The 20,636-nt window shown below is 36.7% G+C and overlaps 2 protein-coding genes and 1 long non-coding RNA gene across 3 annotated transcripts; 2 read left to right on the plus strand and 1 right to left on the minus strand.

Moving 5' to 3' along the window:
- Window positions 1–2,217: 2,217 nt before the first annotated feature.
- On the plus strand, window positions 2,218–13,377 carry LOC133851681 (E3 ubiquitin-protein ligase IPI1-like). Its single transcript, XM_062288212.1, has 5 exons — window positions 2,218–2,519; window positions 10,792–10,964; window positions 11,701–12,004; window positions 12,137–12,224; window positions 13,072–13,377. Exons 1-4 carry the CDS (start codon window positions 2,375–2,377, stop codon window positions 12,139–12,141), a joined length of 627 nt encoding a protein of 208 aa, XP_062144196.1. The 5' UTR covers window positions 2,218–2,374; the 3' UTR covers window positions 12,142–12,224; window positions 13,072–13,377.
- A 2,545-nt stretch (window positions 13,378–15,922) lies between these two features.
- LOC133851928 (universal stress protein PHOS34-like) lies at window positions 15,923–17,657 on the minus strand. The gene is made up of 3 exons (XM_062288559.1): window positions 17,421–17,657; window positions 16,523–16,617; window positions 15,923–16,364 (listed from the first exon to the last, which is right to left on the minus strand). Exons 1-3 carry the CDS (start codon window positions 17,590–17,592, stop codon window positions 16,155–16,157), a joined length of 477 nt encoding a protein of 158 aa, XP_062144543.1. The 5' UTR covers window positions 17,593–17,657; the 3' UTR covers window positions 15,923–16,154.
- LOC133851930 (uncharacterized) lies at window positions 16,600–17,603 on the plus strand. The gene is made up of 2 exons (XR_009895859.1): window positions 16,600–16,673; window positions 17,401–17,603. It is a non-coding gene; the product is annotated as an uncharacterized LOC133851930 (long non-coding RNA).
- Window positions 17,658–20,636: the final 2,979 nt, after the last annotated feature.

The following is a 20,636-nucleotide window of genomic DNA, read 5'->3' on the forward strand; positions in this document are numbered from 1 at the left end:
GTAGTAGTAAATAAGGAGGGCATCTCTGCCTCTCCATAAAATGTCTACGAGTAGTTGTCTTTTAGGTAGACATGCGTTGTTGGCATTTTTATCTTTCATCTTGTATTTTCCGTTAAAAACAGTAAAAGATAAAAGTTATGTTAAAATTTGGTTAGCAGGGAAGTGATACATGCACTACAAGTGCATAATACTAAGGCATATTGAGGTGAGACCTATATATGTGGGTCTCCTCCAATGTTAAGGTACATTGGAAGGAATCCACATGTATAAACCCCACCCCAATATGCCTTGGTATTGTGTACTTGTAGTGTATGAATCACTTTCCGATCTTTTTTAAGTTCAAGCAGACGCTTCAAAATAAATTTTTTAGTAAAATTTGCTACAGTAAACTCTCTCTCTCTCCCCCCTTCTCTGGTTCGCTCATCTTTCTCAACAACAACAAACCAAAAAACCGAAAACTCTTCTTCAATTAAATCCGAAAATCACACACATCCGAAAATTACACCCCCAAATCGATACCCATCTAACCAAATCGTCTCTCAATCCCTCTCTTTCACCCTCCAGGCTCCAGCTCTTTAACGCCAATACTCGCCAAAGTCGATTATTCTCTTAAATTTCTGATTAATTCTATGGTGGTGAGCAAGAGTGAGAGTGGGGAAATGGGAGTTGGGCTGGAAAATAAATCAAGGGAGGGGGCGTGTGCGAGGTGAGAGAGAGTGTGTGAGAGAGAGAAGTGGGAAAAAATCAAAATAAAAAGATTGAAAAACAATATTTAAATAAAGTAGAGAGTGAAATAAATAGTCTTGCTTTGTAGTAAAAAATTAGTAACTAAAATAAAAAGAAAAAAAATATGGTACTTAGAATGCTTAAGAACCTAGTGTTTGACAAAGAGGCTTAAGATCCTCAAATTTTCTATCACTAATTCTCCAAATTACAAAATAGACAGGATCAAAAAGCTTGACCCAACTTCTTTCTAGGTTAAGAGGCGAGTCACATGTTCAATTAAGCATTCACATAACAAACTACATTAGCATAATTTTTTTAAGTGATATTATTACCCCTTTAAATATAAAACTATAAATAGTCATATCTAATTTTTGGATAATTTCACCTCAGCTGAGAATTCTACTCACCATTGTGTAGCCACCACTAGTATAAAATTATAAGGAAAAAATTTAAATTTAGTATGCGATTTCAATTTAATCTTTTAGTTTTTAATTTCAACAATTAAGTCTTTAAGTAGTTCTATAATTTTAAATAGGTCCATTTGTTAACTTATCGTTCAATTAACGGCATGCTACATCAAATCAATCAATCAATTAGTGCCACGTGGTTCTCGTTTGGCACTTCATGTGTCAATTGTTATGACAAAGTTGGCCGGCTACCTATAAAAAAAAAAAAAAAAAAAAAAAAAAAAAAAAAAAAAAATTAATTTTTATTTTTTATTTAAAGTATATTTGTAATTTAAAGTAATTGTGTCACGTGGCATGCACATTTGGCACATGACGTGTCAAACAAGAGCTACATGATATTAATGGATCGGTTTGATGTAGCAATTAATTAATTGAACTAGAGACGAACTCCCCCCCCCCCCCTCCCCCCCTCCAATTTCCTAAAAAAAATAAATTATAAGGTGAGAAAAAAAATATAAAAAATTAAAGGAAAAATAGCTTTATTGGCCGCTACCAAATTTTTTTTTTTGGCCATTGGCCTCTGCCCGTAAGAATTTATGGCTTCGTCTCTGAATTATTGAACGATAACTTGATGAAGTAACTATTTTGAAATTAGAGAAAAATCTAAGGATCTAATTGTCAAAATTGAACTAAATTAAAATCCCATGAAAACGAAGGGACTAAATTTCATTTTACCCAAATTATAAAGTCTACTAGTATTTAATACGAAATCGTGTCGCCTTTACAACCTAATGACTCGTTTGAGTGTGTGATTTTTTAAAAAATTGTGAATGTTAAGAGAATTTATTTTTTAAAATTATGTTTGGATAGTTTAAAGAATTTGAGACAAAATTAAAAAAAATATATAAAAAAAATTTGATATTTAAAAAATAGTATTTAAACAATTTTCAAACACAGGAACATGCTATAAAATGTCGCCACCACAACTAGTGTAGATACAGAATGAAAGAGCGACGTCGTTCCTTCAAATCGAAAAACCCGGACCAGTTTTTCGGGTGCCTGTTAAATTGTTAATTATTCTATTCCATATAAAATTCCAGGAAAGTCCGTGTAATCTGACAGCTCGGAGAGAGAAGAACGTGGAGAGAGAGAGAGAGAGAGAGAGAGAAGATTTTGCGGTGAAGTAGAAGTTGTGGGTTTGGGTTCAAAAGGACAAACTTGATCATCGCCATCATCTTCCAATGGACGGTGATGGGGGTGGTGGTGCTGCTAGGGGCGTGGAACCTATAGTTTCTGGGGTTCATTGCTCGATTTGCTTGGATTTGGTGTCGGATAGTGGAGGAAGATCCAGGGCTAAGCTGCAATGTGGGCATGAGTTCCACCTGGGTAAGCGAGTTTGTTCTTGGTTTGGTGATTGAAATTGTTGAAATATGTTGAAATTTGGCTGCTGGGTTTGTGTTGAAATACGACTATAAAGGAAAAAAGTTTTAGGGTTTTGGAGAATGAAGTTGAATTTCTGAAGAGTATTTTATCGTTGTACGTTAAGTATTAGTTACTTTTTGCAGTTTCTGTTGTAGAATTTTGAATGCTTCTAACATTTTCTTTTTGGGTATGGAAATGTGTTTTGTGTGGGGAAGGGCATCTTCATGGTGTCAAATTTCACTGCTTGTAGACCATTGGTTGAATTTCACAGAAAATCAAGCTTGGTGGAGAAATCTCATCAAGAATACTGATGGTATTGGTGATACCGTGATAGTGAAAATAAATGGGAGGAAAATGTGTGCATAATTGAATAGGATACTGTTGCCCAGTAGGTGATTGTATGAGCTGAGATCTCTAATTGTTTTCAATGCTTGCTTATGACAATACAAGGTATAAATTGGCTGTACTAGAAGAAAAAAGTGTAGAACACGAGAGGATATTTTGAAAAGATATGAAGGATTTTGATTGTCGGAGTAATTTGTAGCAGTAAAAAATGGCCAAATATTTGTTTGGGTTAAGTACCTTTTTTGTCCCATGTGGTGTCAAAACTTTATTTTTTTCCTCTTGTGCCTCATTTTTTTTTTTATCACAAATGGTACCTGCATTATGGGAAAAGACGGAGATAGTACTTCTGTCCAAAACTAACGGATTGCCACATCATCCAACACGTGTCGGTGTAATATTGCGACACCTATCCCTAGATGCCACGTCAGCGTTGACGTGGCTACCATATATTTTTTAAAATTTTTATTTTATTTTAAGGCTCTTTTAAAAAATAAATAAATAAAAAATTGTAGGTGTGGTTGAGCCACTCCTTTGAGCCAGCCACCCCCAAGGCCAGTTTTAGGGTGGCCGAACCACCCCCATGGCCCTTGGGAGTGGTTCAGCCACCCCCAATGGCCAAAGTGAAAAAAAAAAAAAAAAAAAAAAAGGGAAAAGAAAAAGAGGTTTTGGCCCTTGGGAGTGGCCGATCCACCCCCATGAGCAACGTGGGTGGTTCAGCCACCCCCAGACCAGCCGGTTTGGGAGTGGCTGAACCACCTCAGGGTGGCCAAGCTACCCCCAAGCCAAATGGGGGTGGTTCGGCCACCTCAAAAACTGGCCTTGAGCCATACAATTTTTTTTTAAAGCCTTAAAAAAAAAAAAAAAAAAAAGCAACCACGTCAGCGCTGGCGTGGCATTTGAGGACAGGTGTTGCAATTTTAAGTGTGCCACGTGTCGATGATGTGGAAATCCATCAGTTTTGGACGGAAAAATGGACGGAGGTATCATCTCTACTTCTTTTCTTTTTCTTTTTGGGTGTAGAGTGACTGTTCTATTAGTTTCAAGGGCATATGGAACTAGGCTTGTTTAATGATGCAAATGTTGCAAGTCATGCAAAAACTAGTACATAAGATACTGTAGTTGTACTCGGGGTGTTGAAATGGACGAACAACAAGGCAAGGAAAAAATAGACTCTCTTATTCTCTGCCCAATGATTTTCACGTGAAGTTTGGATCAGCATCTACTAGGAACATGATATTGATCATGTAAACTTGTCTGGAAGAAAATGGAAATTTTGGTGTTATTATTCAAAACTCTGTGCGTGTGTTGAGTTGCTGCATTTATGTAGAGTTTTCAAAAAAAAATTCTCATGAATTACCCGGAGTATTCTTTTGGTCCTTTCCTGCTTCTTTTGCCTTCTATCATAAGGTCAAGTATATCAATCTCCATAGGTACTTCAGGAAAAGAGCTACAAGAAAAGGTCACACAGTTCTAAAGTTGTTGGTAAATAGAGGTTTAAGGGGGTTGAGTTCAATGAGAGACAACTATTGTGCTCTAGTTCAAATTGTGAACTTTATCTCAAAGGAGTTGCAATTGTGTGGCCTGGTTCAATACAAATACTAATCAACGCTTTGAAGTTATTTTAAAACCTAGAGAACATACTGGAATTGTTCAATTTTTCATGGATTGTGGGTCTATTGGGGTTTCTTCTTGAGGGTAGTTTTGTCTGTTTTTGTGTATACTTCCTGTATGTAGGGGCGCCTTACGCTTTTTTTAATAAAATTTATTACTTATCATTTTTTTTTTCATGGATTGTACAGATTTCAATTCGTAGAGACATACACAATTAAATATTAAGTAGCAATATGTGCCTGAGCATCCAATAACCTTCCTTGCTTCTTCAGATAAGATTTTGATGAGACCTACCAACTTGTTGAAATGTGAAGTTGGTGATATCATCAACTTCATAGGCCTCATTGGTTGCATGATCAACTCGTAGGTATGTGCTCTTAGATGTGTTATTCCATGACGCTTTACACATTTGACATGCTGCAGCATCTTTTATTTATTGAGAAAGTTTGCAGATTATCCTGATGGCAACTAGTTGTGTAAAGTTATTGAATGGGCTTACAGGTGGCTACTGTGCTGCCAATGAATGGGCTTTTAAATGTTGCTGCTACACTGCCAATCCTTTATTTTTATTATTATTATTTTTTTATAAAGTAAAAGCAGGGTGTGTTGGGTCTGGAAGCTACTCTTTTGGCACTACCAATCCTTTATCATCATTTTACATTATTTAAGGAAAAAAAAAGGGATCATTTTACCAGTTTTTGTGGGAGCTTGGTTAGTTTTATAACTCTAGGGCCGTCACCATTTTGGTCCTTGCTTGTCAATGGATGTGCTGCTTATTAGTTATTTTTGGTTTAATATGATCTGTTTATTTTTCTTTTTCATCTCATGCAGTAGAAAAATTAGACTTGGAAATTACTTATAAAAAAAAAAATTAGACTTGGAAATATATTCTTTGTTGGTGCTATTGGGAATCATTGAGTGAATCAGGAAATAATTGTGAGTATGAATATTAATGGGTATATACACTTATCAAGAGATGAATATAAATGGTTTTACTATAATTGTTTGAAAAGAGACACAATTCCATTTTGGAAAAAATATGAATACACATTGCATATTTGTTAATTTTAGTGAAAAGTTCTGAATCCTATGCTTGTATGGTTTGAAATTGGTTGACTTTGGATTTCACTCATATAACATGCACCCACAAATGGACACTCACAATATAAATAAATGTATATGTTTATAGCGATGCCAATTTTGAAAGGGACAATTACATTAACCTCCACCGAGTTTTGGTGAAATCACATTGCATTCCTTCATTGTTTCAAATTAGGTAGTAATCTCCCTTAAATTAGAAAATCTTATATAGCAATCACCCTCAGGTCACTAAAATCAAAGGTTTTCAACTTATTTTACTAATTCGCACATCCAAAAAAAAAAAAAAGGAATAAAAGAAAAGGAAAGGAAAAGGTACTCTTTTCAATTGAAAATTATTATTGGACCCTTGGTTTCTGATGTCTAACTTTTCTGTCCTAATTTCAAAAATTATGTTCACCACCCTCACAGGAAGCAAATTTCTTCGAAATTTGAGTTTTATTTTAACAATTAAAAAAAAAAAAACTGAATTTTTAAACTGAATAAGGAGTAATATGTCTGTGAAGAAATAAGCTGCAATAGGCAACTAGTTAGGAGTAAGCTCCTTAAAATTATTTTTTTTTGATAAGTAATAAACTGACTTTATTAAAAGCGTCATGCGCCCCTTAGTACACCGACAGTATACAAGAGAAAACGCAAAGCTGGAAATAAAAAAAACAGCCCAAAAAAAGGAGAGAAGCCCACCAACACCACCCACGAGAGTCGAAGCCTACAAGAACAAAGAACCCCAACCCAAACCCTCAAAGACCACACAATAAACCCACCCAAGAACCCACAGGAACCAACACCCTAAAACACAACACCCGTACCCCACACACAACCCACAAACTACAGAACCTGAGCCTTTCCTCTTCTACTCCTAGAACGCACACTCGCACCGTCGTAGTTTATGGAGCTCTTCAGATTCTGCAGTTCTCTCCTTCCTTTGATCTTATACCGCTTCCCCATACTATCCCGATGAAAATCTTCATCAGTGGCATCCAACAAAGCCAGGGCCGAATCTCCATACTCAGCACCATCCGACTCCCACTCCAAAAGTAAGTCGGGAGGAATAACGCCCAAGGGGTGAGGAGAGTCACCTTTCTCTCCCTGATCCCACAAGACAATCTCCCCAGATGGGCTAAACCCTACCGGCCACTCCTGAGATTGGATCAAGCCATTCGAGTTGGGGGTCTCACCCTTGTCAACGGTCATCGATTTGCAATCGCTCAAGGGGGAGGGTACTCTCGGGAGAAGGAACCCGCGCCGAAGACCCACTCCCCCACATGGCATCGGCAGTTTCTAAACCACAGACCCGTCCAAATCCTGGGAAGTACCCAAACACTGCATCATCGGCGAACTCAAAGCTGTCACTGCCTCATCAATTAGGGAAATATCCAACTTACTCGCTTTGGCCTTCGATTTCCGCTGATACCTCATGACCGATTTTGTTTCGGACGGGTAAATGGGAGCCCCACTGTCCGCCATCACTGGAAGAGACAAACGAATCCTCTCTCCCAACGCATCCGCCCCCAAAGAGGGAAGCTCAAATCCTTTAGAACCCGAATCCAGCCCCCCAAACAGACACGGGTTTGAGTCACACACAGACACTTATGATCTCACGTTGGGCTTCGCCGCACACACTGAGGCATCTTCAATCACCGCCGTGCACACGCTTGGAACCTCTCCAGAATCCGACAGTCCTCCACCCATGCCAGTCGTCGTCTTCTCCGACCTAGACCCATCTTGCCGGGCCAAAACAGGATGAGCGGAGAAAGCCGGAATCTCCACCGGAGAAGAACCCCCCATCAACGACGAGCCTGACTTGAACACCGGAAGAGTAGAATTCGACCCGTCCACGGCTTCCGACGTCGAAGAGCCCAAACCCGATATTCCAGATTCCAACCTCGCTTCGTCGAGACCACAAACCTGATCCGGGAAAAACCTCTTAGCCTTCTTGGGGTTGGCCTTAAAGCCCAACTTCCTAGAACCATCCCTACAACGTGGCCTTCTAGGCACAGCTGAAGAGATCCTGCACCGGCCCATTTTCAGCCCAACAGAAGAAATCCTGCCCCAGCCCACGTTAGACCCACTCACCCAATCCAGCCAAACTCCAACCTGTTCTAGAATCTTTCTGCAGACTGAGACGTCGCTGTCCCTTATACTGCACTCTCTGACTTTTCGAACATTGGAGCCATTGCCACAGAGGTCTTTACCCACCGGATCCAAAAGGCTTTTCTCCCAGGCGGAACAGTCCACCGCCTGCCGGACAATCGCGCAAGACCGCTCCTTTATCGGGAACTGCTCCTGCGAGACCAGATTCCGGCCACCAAAAACAGTGATGGTTGGCGTCGAGCGAACCGCCTCCGCGAAAGACAGTTGCCCCGCTGCCTTTCCCAAACAAACCCCCACCATCTTCCCCCTTAACTTCTCCTCCGGCGAGGAAACACCGAACCCGCACCCTACCGAAGAACCAAAAAATTCTGAAGCCTTATGCAACTCACTAATAAACTTGAGCCAACCCCATCCACCCCGCCCCTCAGGAATACGAAGAAACCCTCTCTGAACACCCACCCCATAGACCGCTGCCTCCACAAACCGGCCATAAATGTTACCTCCAATACGAACTATCGTCACCTTCGCCCCCTCCCTGAAAGATTTGACAGAATCGGACAGATCATGACCACCCCTCAGCACCTCCATAGTCGATATCAGCCATTCGATACACTGGTTACTAAGGAGTACCGCACCGGAATAAAATTTCCGCTTTTCTTCCACCCTTAGCACTGACGCCCCTTCAATAACCGAGAAGACAAACGCTTTTGCCTCCACCAGAAATCTTCTATCCATCCCTCAAAGACCTAGCGTGACGCGCTCAAAATGCATGGTTTTTGGAAGATCCATCACATATCATTCTGAAGGACACCAAAAATTCGAAACACTCTATTTATTTGTTCTTTTTTAAACTTTTTTGTTGGCTGGTTTGCCTCTTCAGTGAACAAATGATGCCACAAAACACCCCCAAAAATTCTAAAAATATGGGCAAATTGAGACTCAGTACCTCATCAGGCTTTGTTGCAAAGGAAATCAACTTCCCTCGAGGTGCAATCGTTTTCCCCAAAAAGACCACAGAACAATGTAACCCCCTTCGATTTAAATGAAGTGAAAAGATTCCAGTTTCACTCCTTAAAATTATTCAAACCCCAACAGTTAGTATCATGCTTACTAAGCAAAAATTTAGTGACTGCTGCACTTTTAAAGGCAAAATAGTATTTTAAACATTTAAACAATCTTATATTTAATATTCATTTTTAGTTGATGTTAATATCTTAAGTGTGATTGGTCTGCATAATATTCTTTAATCTAAGGGAGGTTAGTGTCTAATTTAAACAGTGGGGAAGAATGGAGTATAATTCTGTGAAGCCCTGAAGAAGGCCAATGTAATTTTTCCTTTTTATTACTACTGGATATGTTTTCCCCACCTCTCAAGTATTTATGTTTTGAGTTGGAAATTAACTTCCTCTCTCTCTCTCTCTCTCTCTCTGTGTCTCTTCTCCTCTTCCCTCCTCCCTTCATCTTCTCTTCTTTTCTCCTTTCCTCTTCTCTTCTTTCTCCGTTTTTTCTCTCTGGTTTTGGTTGTTTTTGTCTTAGTTTGTTCGTTTGCTTTCTTTCTTGTTCACAATCCCATAACCTCTAGCTTGGCTCCTCTACACTCTCTCTTACCTCCATTCCTTTCTGTCATCCTTTTTCCACTAAGAGTGTGCCCCTTGCATCATCCTCGTGGTGGTGGAAGGTTCTTCGGCCCTACGGTTAGAGGCAAGGAGATTTTCCTGTTTGTCGGTGGAGAGCTTGGGAGCATCTCTGGAGAGGGCACTGAGTTTCTTTTGCCTGGAGAATCGGCAACAGCTTTGGCAGGTTCCTGAAAGTGGTGGTGTTCGCGGTGGGTGGCTGAAGAGGGCTTTTTGGTCAGGTAGAGGATTTTGTCTTGTTTGTGTCTACTCATTCAGTGGTGGTCTCAGAGAAGAGACCGGCGGTGTGTCTTGGGAATCGGTGGTCAAGGACTCCTCTGGAGCGGTCGGATCGAGGGGTTCACTGTTCGAGGCCTAGGTTTTTGCCCATTTGGCGTTGCAAACGAGGGGTAGGGCTGCAGCGCGGAAAGGAGAGGGATTCAACTGGTATTCTTTGTTTGAAAGGGTATTTTTGGGTTTTTGAAATTTGAGGTGACTGGAAAGGAGGGGGTTTCATTCGGTATTCTCTGGGTTTGGAAGGTTATTTTCGGATTTTTGAAAATTGGGTTTTTGAAATTTGAGGTGACCGGATAGGAGGGGGTTTCAACCGGTATTCGTTTGGTTTGGAAGGTTATTTTTGGGTTTTTGAAATTTGAGGTGGATTGGCTATGGGGTTTCTTCTGGTCTTGTTATGGGTTTTCTTGGGCCTGTACTCTTTTCTGTTTGATACAGGCCCAAGCTATAGGATTAATCTCCTTCCAAGTGGGCAATGTATTGGTTTTCATAAGTAGATCCTGGGTTTTTTCCGGGTTGTCGGGTTCAGATCTATTTCATGGGTTTCGTTTCGGGGTTGCTGTGTTGGTGTCTCCGCCGTTGGCTCTTTTGGTCCCGGCAGCCTCTCTTGGTTTCATTGGGCCTGGTGGGTCTTCTCTGGTGATTTCAGGTGTTGCCATTGAGTTCTTGTTACGGCCAATGTTGTCTTCTTCGGGTGCTTCTTGGTTCGACAGGTGTGGTTTGGTTCATCTTCTCGGTGACGCCGCTGTTTGTTGGGGTGGAGCTTTTTTCAGCAGTTTGGTGGGGTCCCGCTGGGTGTTGCTTTGGGTTGTTTTCTTGGGTTTTTGTTGGTTTTGTTTGGTTGATTGATGGGGGCTTCATCTGTTATTTGGGTTTTGGTTTTCTTGTGGGTTTTGAGTGTTGTGGGTGATCAGGTCCTTGTGGGTTTTTTTTGGGTGGGTTTTTAATTTTTTAATTTTTTTTGGGGTTCTCGTTTGTGGGCTAGCTGGGTTGTTCGTATGTATATTCCTTGTGTACTTAGGGGCGTCTTACGCTTTTTAATAAATTTTTCTTACTTATAAAAAAAAAAAAAAAAAAATGGAAAGGAAAAAAAAGGCAAGGAAGTTAGACTTGACAATTCTCCCTTCTTATGCCGTGCATGCATTTACATGTTTTGCGCTCCTTTCTAATCTGTTTTGCAGATTGCATTGGTTCAGCATTTAATACGAAGGGAGAGATGCAATGCCCAAATTGCCGAAATGTCGAGAAAGGCCAATGGTTGTATGCCAATGACTTTACTTGTCCGATTCCTGAGTTTAGCATGGATGACTGGAATCCTGATGAGGACCCCTACGATCCAAGTTATTCTGAAATGGTAAAACGCTACTAATTTCTCCTTTGGTATGATATGGTTCAACATTATAAAACACACATTTCTCAATTTGCCAAGTTCTGCACAGGAAATTAAGTGACTCTGAAACAACATTGTCTTCTCTGTAGGATGTTGCAAAGACGCAGCTAAAATGTGTGTTAACATAGATTTTGGACTCATCTCTCTCTTGCTCTCTCTCATTGTTTGTGTGCATGTGCGCGCGCATGAGTCAGTAAAAATAAGTGTTATTTACAGCCTATGGAAATCCCTAAAATGTAGAGAAACCCTTTAAAACATTATCCTTTTCCACAAATTATTTTTTGGAGAGTCAAAACTATTCAAAAGCCCTTAACCCCAGAAACGGCTAATGCCAAAACAACTGGGGACATACTTCTCTTCTTCTCCAAGATAAAATTTAAATTCGCTCCCTCCAAAAGTTTACAATGTGGGGTGTTGATTTATCAATCCCTTTCAACCACCCCTTCCGCTAAGATTTTTCATCAAATCCTAACAGAGGAAACAAAAATGACCCAAATACCCTTTTATTAAAAAACAAAATGGATTTTGTTGACCCACGGCGTGGCCATGGGTCTTTAGTGACCCACTATGGCCATGTTTTTTTTTTTTTTTTATTCCTTCATGAGGATATAAGCCCGAGTACATTGACAGGGTTCGGCAGGTTAGGTCGAATATTCTGCCGGGGCAGGGGACCATACACTTATACTATACACTTTCGCAGGCACAATCACAGAATCCGAGGCACACCACCTTCTTGCAAGAATATATCGACCGAGCAATCGAGAGAGCACTCGAGGCTGAGCGGCCAGTACGCGAGGCTGACCGGGCCGAGCGCGAGGCTGAGTGGGCAGAGCGCGACGCTAAGTGGGCGGAGTACGAGGCTAAGATGGAGGCCCGTTTTAGCCACCTTGAATCAATGATGCGCCAGTCGATGTCTGTGCTCGTGGTCACTCAGCATATCGCAGTGCCAAACAGAGATTCCACACCTCTTTTGAATGTGAGATCGTCTGTCGGTAGCGGATCAGGTAATAATTAATGATTTTTTATTTTTTTTTAGTATGATGACGTTTGTTTACATCCACATGTTGCTCAATGCTTAGGACTTGATATGATTCTATCATATTGTTTGTTGATTGTGTTTGTTTTATCATTCGCAGGGTAATGCGGAGCATGCTGCGCAATCGCTCAGTCATGAAGATCTTAGTGACGACTTCGAATGAGTAACTATCTTCTTTTGTGTATTAGGTAATATTATATTTTTATTATTTTTCTTTTTCTTTTGTATAGATTATCATTGGAATTTGGAATGATATTGCAACTCTTGTCGACGTTAGTCATATCTTGGTTGGTTTGGTGTTGGCTGCAGGTTGGAGGTTCGCATTGTGTGTATGACTTGATGTTTTCAACGCATTGTGTGTATAACTTGATTACTAGTTGTGAATTATGTAAATGAGAAACTAATGTTTGAGTGAAGACTTGATGGTTGGTTTGGTGTGGTGTATGGGAAACTAATGGTTGGTTTGGTGTATGACTTGATGTTTTCAACGCATTGTGTGTGACTTGATTACTAATTGTGAATTATGTAAATGAGAACTAATGTTTGGGTGAAGACTTGATGGTTGGTTTGGTGTGGTGTATGAAAAACTAATGGTTGGTTTGGTGTATGACTTAATGTTTTCAATGCATTGTGTATGACTTGATTCCTTGAGTGAAGACTTGTCCATATCCATGATGGATATGATGTTCTAATGTTCAAGTGTTTTGGCTTGATTACAACCGAAAGGAATTGTATTAAGATTTATAGTGTTACAAATAACAAAGTAAAATGGGATACAATTATTTCAAAAACCAGCAGAAGTAAAGAATCCCATCATCTTGTGCATAATATATGAACCACATGAATTTGGTAATATTTCTCTTGTAATGCAGGGTGGAGACAACATATTATTTATGCTTCAAAATTATTATCATCTTTATATAGTCTATCTTTTTCTTTATGTTTTAATCATTTCTTATGTTTTCTCTTCTAATTGATATGCAAAACTCATGTATAATTAATTCTAATGTATATAATATTTGTTTTGATATGCAGACTTATGATCGTCCATTCATCCAAAGGTGGTTGAATGAAGGCCACCGGACATCTCCTCAAACCCAACGATTACCGTTGATAGTTGGTGATGAAGTATTTGTATTTTTTGTTCCTGTTTTGTAATCTATATATAGATTGTGTTTTGTAATCTGTACATTTTGTTCATATCCATGTCCCTAATGGTAATGATAGAGATAATTTGATTGCATGTTTGTTGAAACTAGAGTTTTGATTTTGAATAGTTGTGATTGTTGATGATTAATGAAAATGTAAATTTTGACCTTGTATACGATGGATTGATGGAAATGTAAATTGTCTATTAGGTCAACCGCGAAAAATTCAAAAAATATGTTTGGGAGAGCAAATTTTATTTTATTTTATTTTTTTCCTTGATTTAGTGACGTGTCATTTTTTGACACGTCACTAAATTTGTTGATGTGTCAAGCATTAACACATGAATAAATTTTTAGTTTTGATACACTAATTCTTAATGTTGGACACATAAAAAAGATGACACTTCACTAAAGCTTAGTGATGTGTCAGACCTTTTGACATGTCAAAAAAAATTGTTCAGAAAAAATTTGTGTTTTTTTGTAGTTAATGAACTCTTATATATAAGAAAAGGGATGAAGTAACCTGGGCTACACGGTACCTTTCAGATTGGTATAATAACTCGGGCCACACAATGCCATTTGGCTAGGAAACATACTATCGGTACATGGATGGCCGACATCCTTAGTTTGGACGGCATATTCTTGGGATCTCGACGTACATCTAGTTAGTGTGGATTGTCTCGTCCAGGGGCGGAGCCAAGGGGGGTCGAGAGGGGGCAGATGCCCCCTCTCAACCCTCTATTTTTTTTTTTTACCCTTGTAAATTTTTTTTGAATACTCTGAATGCCCACCCTCAATCACTCAACAAGATATCGTTATTATTAACAGCGACATGCGGCAATGGATTTTTTATTTTTCAGTCTCAGATTCTCAGCTCAAACTTTCAGTTTCAGAGATTTAGAGATTAGGTTAAGTTAGATTCACGAAGAAGAAGATACAAACGATGTCGTTTAGGGTATGTTTTTATTATATGACAAAAACGCACCATTTCATTTATAAGGTTTGAGTTGAGTTTCATTTATAAGGTTTCATTGACCAGATCGCAGCACGCTCACATTGAAACTTGAGCTTGGGTTGCTGATTTGAACGTGAGGTGCATCTTTTTATTAATTATTTTTAATGAAAAGCATTTCGTACTGTGAGAGTTGATGGCTTGAAGCCATAAAAACTTGAAACGAACAAAAAAAAAGAAAAAAAAAAAAAAAACTAGCTAGGTGTTCAAGCTTTATAGCCCACGTCTGCAATTGAAAGTAGTCTAGTCTGATTCTTAGCTTGATTAGTGTCAAGAAGGTCTAAAAAAAAAAGTGCTAGTGTCAGGAAGAAATTATCAAAGCACTTGAAGTCTTGGACTCTCAAATCCACGTTTGCGTATATAAAAGTCATAATTATATGAAAATAGGGCCCAACACTAGTTACTTCAGAATATATTAAACTGAACTTTCGAAACTAGTGACAAATTCGATGCAATTTTTAGCCTTAATTATCTCTAATAAATTTGCTTGAGTGTGGGGGTTTGCAAAGAGAGTGCTTAAAATAAAGCAAAATGACAGCCTTTTGGTTTTTTAAAATTTTAAGGTATATAATTAAAATTTTACACTGATTTATTTATAAATTTACTATTAATAATAAAATCATCTATGTTGATTTTTATATATAGACCATTTTTCAAAATTAATTGTTGATGAATATATATTTTTTGTTACATATTTTAATTGTATGAAAATATATCATTATAGTTAAGATTATAAACAACAACAACGATTCATTAATTTTAATAAGTAAATTAACGCTAAGAGTGAAAAAATAAAATTACGAGTTACATTTATATGAGTTAAATAATAATTAAAATTTGCTTAATTGTTTATTTCTTTTGTCATTTACATTTTTTTTTAATATTTTTAATTAATTTTTGTTTTTGTTTTTGCCCCTCCTGAATCAAAATTCTGGCTCCGTCACTGGTCTCGCCTAACGGGGTGGCATATGGGGTCGTTGTGACATAAATAATGGTATGCAAACACTTCCATTGACATAGTCATTAAAGTAGTCCTGTCATTTGTTGGTGGGCCCCTCCCAACGTGTCCGTTGGGCTGGGGACTGTTGGTCGACGACTCTCTTGGCAGGGGAAGGATCTGACCCGTTGAGCAAAGCCCAACCTAAGTGCTGTTGGGCTTTGATGGGCTCGAGGTCAAATGGATTTTGTTGGACATGGGTATTTTGGGCCTTATTGAGCTTGAGTAAGCCTTTAGTAAATGGTATCTCAATATATGAGAATTTTAGAATTTAATTTAATCAAACCAAAGAGCTATATTAATGATCAGAACAAGAAGCCTCAATTAATATTAATTAGTGACATGCCAGCGAGTGGCAGCACAAATGAGGCCTCAATGATATTGATCGATGAACACAACTGCTGCTCAACTTATTTATGATTTGGACAAAAGCATGTAAATGTTTTCAATTTTGTTTAGAGAGGATTAAAACATTATTTATGGAAAAGTTGGTAAAAGGTGTGAAAATATTATTCATAATATTTCTAAATTTTCTGAGAGCATTTTTTTAATTCAAATTCAAATGACATATCAATTCCGACAATGATCCAAAAAGTCTTGATGCCATAATAAAGTTGCTTGTCTTTTGTGGCGGCTGATAGCTGATAATTCATAAAGTCTGATTTATAAGTCTTCATGATTCCATTAATGCGTCTTCAAAAGTCTTCCATAATAACAATCCTTTGAAACTTGCACAATTAATATCTTTAATAAGAAAGATTAACTTAATTATATATCTTGAAGCAACCCCCTCAATTCAAAAAGACAAAACAATATTACATAAACTCTTTCACACGTACGTTTATTGGACCTAAACTTGGTTGATATATATATATATATATATATATGCAACCGCCGTACGTAGGTATTGCATGAGTACATTTTTTGAAGCAGGATCGATCAATCGATCATGGCTTATTAATTAGTGTTTGGTTTTGGGCTTCTTCACAATCATGATGGAGCAGTGAGCATGATGAGCACAGTAGTCACTGACACTGCCTATAACAGCCCTTTTTATAGCTCCATACCCATGACAACCCACAACCAACACAGAAGCCTGGTGTTTCTCCACAGCATCACAAAGAACATTCCTAGGATCTCCTTGCATCACCTCCACTATGGCCTCATTCTCCTGCGCATATATACATATATATAGCATCCATCTCAAACATTCATATATGCCTTGATCATCAAGGCATCATCAACCATATATATCTTCAAACAGTATTTGTGTGTATGTGTATCAAAGATGTCACCATCCAATAGCCATATATATATATATATACTCACCAATTTATTGCGGCATATTTCCTCAACGCTTTCTGCAACTCGGGCAGCTATCTTTTTCAAGTCTGCCTCTGTATATCGTAAAATTTCGGAGGCTTCTACAAAATTGATCAGAATACCAACAATATTGCAGCTAATTAATCAACTCCACAAAGTACTGAAACCAATCGATTTATATATATATACATGCTTAATTAAAAGAACATTAATTCATACAAGTTCTATATAAACATCCACATCGATCAGCACATGCATGTATAATAAGTGTCTTTGTATATTGTATTTATGTATATGTGTGTGTGTTTAGATTTGTACGTTTTATATACGGTGCACATGCGGATGCGGTTAGTAAAAATCACTATCCATATATGTGGACACGGATAACGATTTTAGGGTATGTGGATGCTGTTATTAATCGCATTTGCATACCCTTTATATATATAATATATATTATATTTAATAAATTCATCGAAATGACATTGTTTTGGATTAAATATAGGTTATGTTTATATTAGCATGATTGGCTGTATTGCTTTCTCGTCTAACATTTAGGCAAAAAAGACAAAAGTAATTAATATAAAATCAATATATTTTCAAAAGATTAAGGCTTAACAAAAAATTTAAACAAGCCCAAAACATTAAAAATTGGACTAACTCAAAATCGTTTCAAATAGGTCCTTATAGAGAACCAAAGAAGGCAAAAAATACTAAAATATGCCAATAAGCGGATAACGAATAATAACCGCGATAACTACACGAATGAAGCTAATAAAAACATGTTGCGGCTGTAAATATTGCAAATAACCGCATCTACGTACACCTGGTACGTCGTACAATTCCCCTAGTCTACGTACATTGACGTATGAATGCATGTTTTGCAGATTTGGGTCGAGGTACGTACCGGGAATGGCAACAGAGGGAGGAGAGGGTTTGGCATGGACGATGACAAGCTTGAAAGGAGGATTTGAGGTAAAGGGAGCGAAGAAGTGCTTCAGAGTCCATTCCAAAGCGTATGCGCTGTGTTCATGATCGTCGAAACCGACCACCATCACTTGCTTCTCAGATGTCGCCATTAATGGGAGCTGATCGGCTGTTAATTAAATTAATTAATATTCCTTCTCTTTGGCAAATGATATCATGAGAATATATGTATATATATAGATCGAGCTTAATTAATTAATTACTGGTCCACTGAAATTACAAAAACAATGGGCTGCAATTAATTAAGCTAAATACTATATACGCAAGAGTATTTAGTTTCTTTAATTAGCATCCACTGAAATTTCATAAACAGTGGATTAATGCGTTCAATTAAGTTAATAATTTAATTAATTATACGGTTTTTAGTTTCTTTACCCTTTCGTTTCATTCATCAAGTATATATCTGGTTTCTTGAATATTGAAAGGGTTGATTTAATTTTAAGTACTATGTAATTAATTAATAATCTATTATTTTAGAGAAGGATAGATGCGAATACTATAACTTTCATTATAAATTAGCCACTAAAATATAGATGGCAGCAAATATTTACATAAAATATTAATTACCACGTTAATTTATAAAAAGTATTTAGTAAAAACTTTTTTGATCTTAGTTTGTCTATTCCCACCTCTCACTTTCTCTGTGGTTTGGATAATTAATATATATTTAGTTAAACTTACTGGATATATGCCATTTGTCAAAATTGTGGCACATATTACTCTTCAAAATTTACATTCAGCTTTTAGTCAATGACCCATCTATTTGATATATTATATATAATTTTAAAAGAAAAATGTGAAAATTACCCTTTTTTTTTTCTTTTTTTTTTTTCCTTTTTTAATGATCATTGTTGGTTTAGGATTAGATTATGGATTAAATAATTTAAATGATTTTTTTATCAATATAGAAATAAATTTTTATTAGGTTAAGTTTTTAGGATAACTTGTAATTTGACATGTTATCAAAGTTGGGGTCATAAGTTCGAATCTTGACTCTTCTGTTTATTCTCCCGAACCTTGTCTTTATCAATCATCTCTCAATTTCAATTAAATATTTTATGTATTAGGCTTTACCCCTTAGAAGAAATGTGGAGTATTAGAATATTAATTAAATTTTTTAACATAAAATTATAGTTTGAAAGGTTCTTGAAAATGAGAGAAGAAAGGGACTCACGGTTTGGTTCTATCATCTATGTGGTTGTTTATTAATATTTTAATTATATGATTCATAGTTATTTTGGGAGTGCTTGTAGATAGGGGGAGTAGTTGTATACCAAAGATGATATTGATGTGGATAATACTTGTACAATCTATGTTGATATTTTGTGATCTAACAGATTTGTACGTTGATTTCTTAATGATTATATTCTTTTTAAATATGTGATATTGATGTTACATTGACTTGTGAATTTTGTCACATAATTGCTAGAATGGGAGTTTGTTAGGTTTTTTAATTGGCATATTCAGTGACAAAATAATTTTGAATGTAAGTTTTAGAGTTAGATCGAGTTGTACCTATTCAATACAAGTTTGAGTTGAAACGAAGAAAAATCAAGAGTTGAAGATTTGGATCAATCAAATTCAATTTGAATTGACCAACTAAGATTGGATCGATCAAACTCAAATTGAATCGATCAAACTTGTCTAGACAAGGAATAGTTCGTTCGCAAATTCGGATCGACCAAAAATAATTAGATTGATCTAATTTAAATTGGATAGAATAAAATTTCTGCAGTAAAATTTTTCTCTAGCCGGCTTTGCACAAATAACCTAATCTTTCCATAATCAATATAAGCATCATAACCCATGTCTTTGGGTGTTGAAGAGAGGCTATTTCACTATTGTTCTTGAGAGTTTTTATCAATGTTCTTGAGCCTAAACAGTGCATAATCCTCTCATTCTTGTATCAAGAGAAATTCATGTTTTTGAGAGCTTTCATTGCTTATTCTCTTAGAGTGCTTCTATCAAACCACAACCTTTCATCATTGTTGGGGTGCAACACCACTGCTCTACTCACGTGGACGGCTCTTAGAACATGCCTTGCAAGATTTTCTTTCGAATGCTATAAAAGGATTTAGCTTATCTCATTGGACACTTATTGGTTTCAGATGAAATTGTTAAAGGCCTGATCCAAAAATTATGCATGTACTCAATTTACTAAAGAGTGTAATGACTAATACCTTTGTGATTAACTGCAATGAGTAATTCTATATATGCAATTCTCATCTCACTTGGTTGATGTAGCAGTGTCCATTAGCTCTTAGATCAATCTTTATTAAAAAAAGAAAAGAAAATCTAATGGCTGATGGCACTGCCACATCAACCCAATGGTATGAAAGTGTGATGGTATATGAGTATTTAGAATTATTCATTTAGTATACTATTATACGACTGCCATACAATTTGATGATGTGACAATAAAAATTTAGTCATTGAATTAGCACTTATAAAAAAATAAAATTAAATATTGATTTTAATAGTATGACATTCTCTGCTCAAAAAAAAAAAAGGAAAAGAAAAAAGAAGATGCACATGCAATTTGGGATTATGAAGAAAGGTTAGTAATTGCTCTCTAGGAATCTTATTAATTGCTTTCTTCTTGACCCAACAGATATATCTCTTTTAATCATTTTTTAAAATATATTTTTGTTAAGTTGCATTTTCTCTTCTCTTTTTTTTTTTTTTTGACTTTTATAACTATTTTTTTTTCTCTCTAGTTCAAAAGACCAAAATATATATATATATCTTCTAAAAAAAAAATTATAATAACTTTTAAAATAAAATTATAATAAACCTTCGTATACTTTAGGTTATATTAATAAATTTTAAATGCCCATTTTAAATCGTTTGTAATTTTTTATTTTTTATTTTATTTTTATAATAGACGTTGCAAAGATGTAGATTAGGGCTATTGATACGTCAATAGATAAAACTCGTTCAAACGACTCGTTTACTAAGTTGGAAGAGTCATCATAAATAAGTGTTGGAATTGTTTCAATAATCATAATCTTAAAAGGCCATGACTTTGTAATCAACTGTTTATTTGATAAAGAAATTTATTTAGTCTCATGTAACTTTTTAAGATGTGTAAGTATGGAAACAGAAAATTATGATTTAAAATAAAAACGTGTGGAGA

The sequence above is a fragment of the Alnus glutinosa genome, chromosome 12, assembly GCF_958979055.1.
Source record: "Alnus glutinosa chromosome 12, dhAlnGlut1.1, whole genome shotgun sequence".
Taxonomy (NCBI): domain Eukaryota; kingdom Viridiplantae; phylum Streptophyta; class Magnoliopsida; order Fagales; family Betulaceae; genus Alnus; species Alnus glutinosa.

Excerpts from the sequence above, each read along its gene's own strand:
- LOC133851681 (XM_062288212.1), top strand. The coding sequence starts at position 2,375 with ATGGACGGTGATGGGGGTGGTGGTGCTGCTAGGGGCGTGGAACCTATA. Across the intron at positions 2,520-10,791 it reads TGGGCATGAGTTCCACCTGG|ATTGCATTGGTTCAGCATTT; the intron begins GTAAGCGAGTTT and ends TCTGTTTTGCAG. Across the intron at positions 10,965-11,700 it reads ATCCAAGTTATTCTGAAATG|GCACAATCACAGAATCCGAG; the intron begins GTAAAACGCTAC and ends ACACTTTCGCAG.
- LOC133851928 (XM_062288559.1), bottom strand. The coding sequence starts at position 17,592 with ATGGCGACATCTGAGAAGCAAGTGATGGTGGTCGGTTTCGACGATCAT. Across the intron at positions 16,618-17,420 it reads TCCCTCTGTTGCCATTCCCG|AAGCCTCCGAAATTTTACGA; the intron begins GTACGTACCTCG and ends TCAATTTTGTAG. Across the intron at positions 16,365-16,522 it reads AAATATGCCGCAATAAATTG|GAGAATGAGGCCATAGTGGA; the intron begins GTGAGTATATAT and ends ATATATGCGCAG.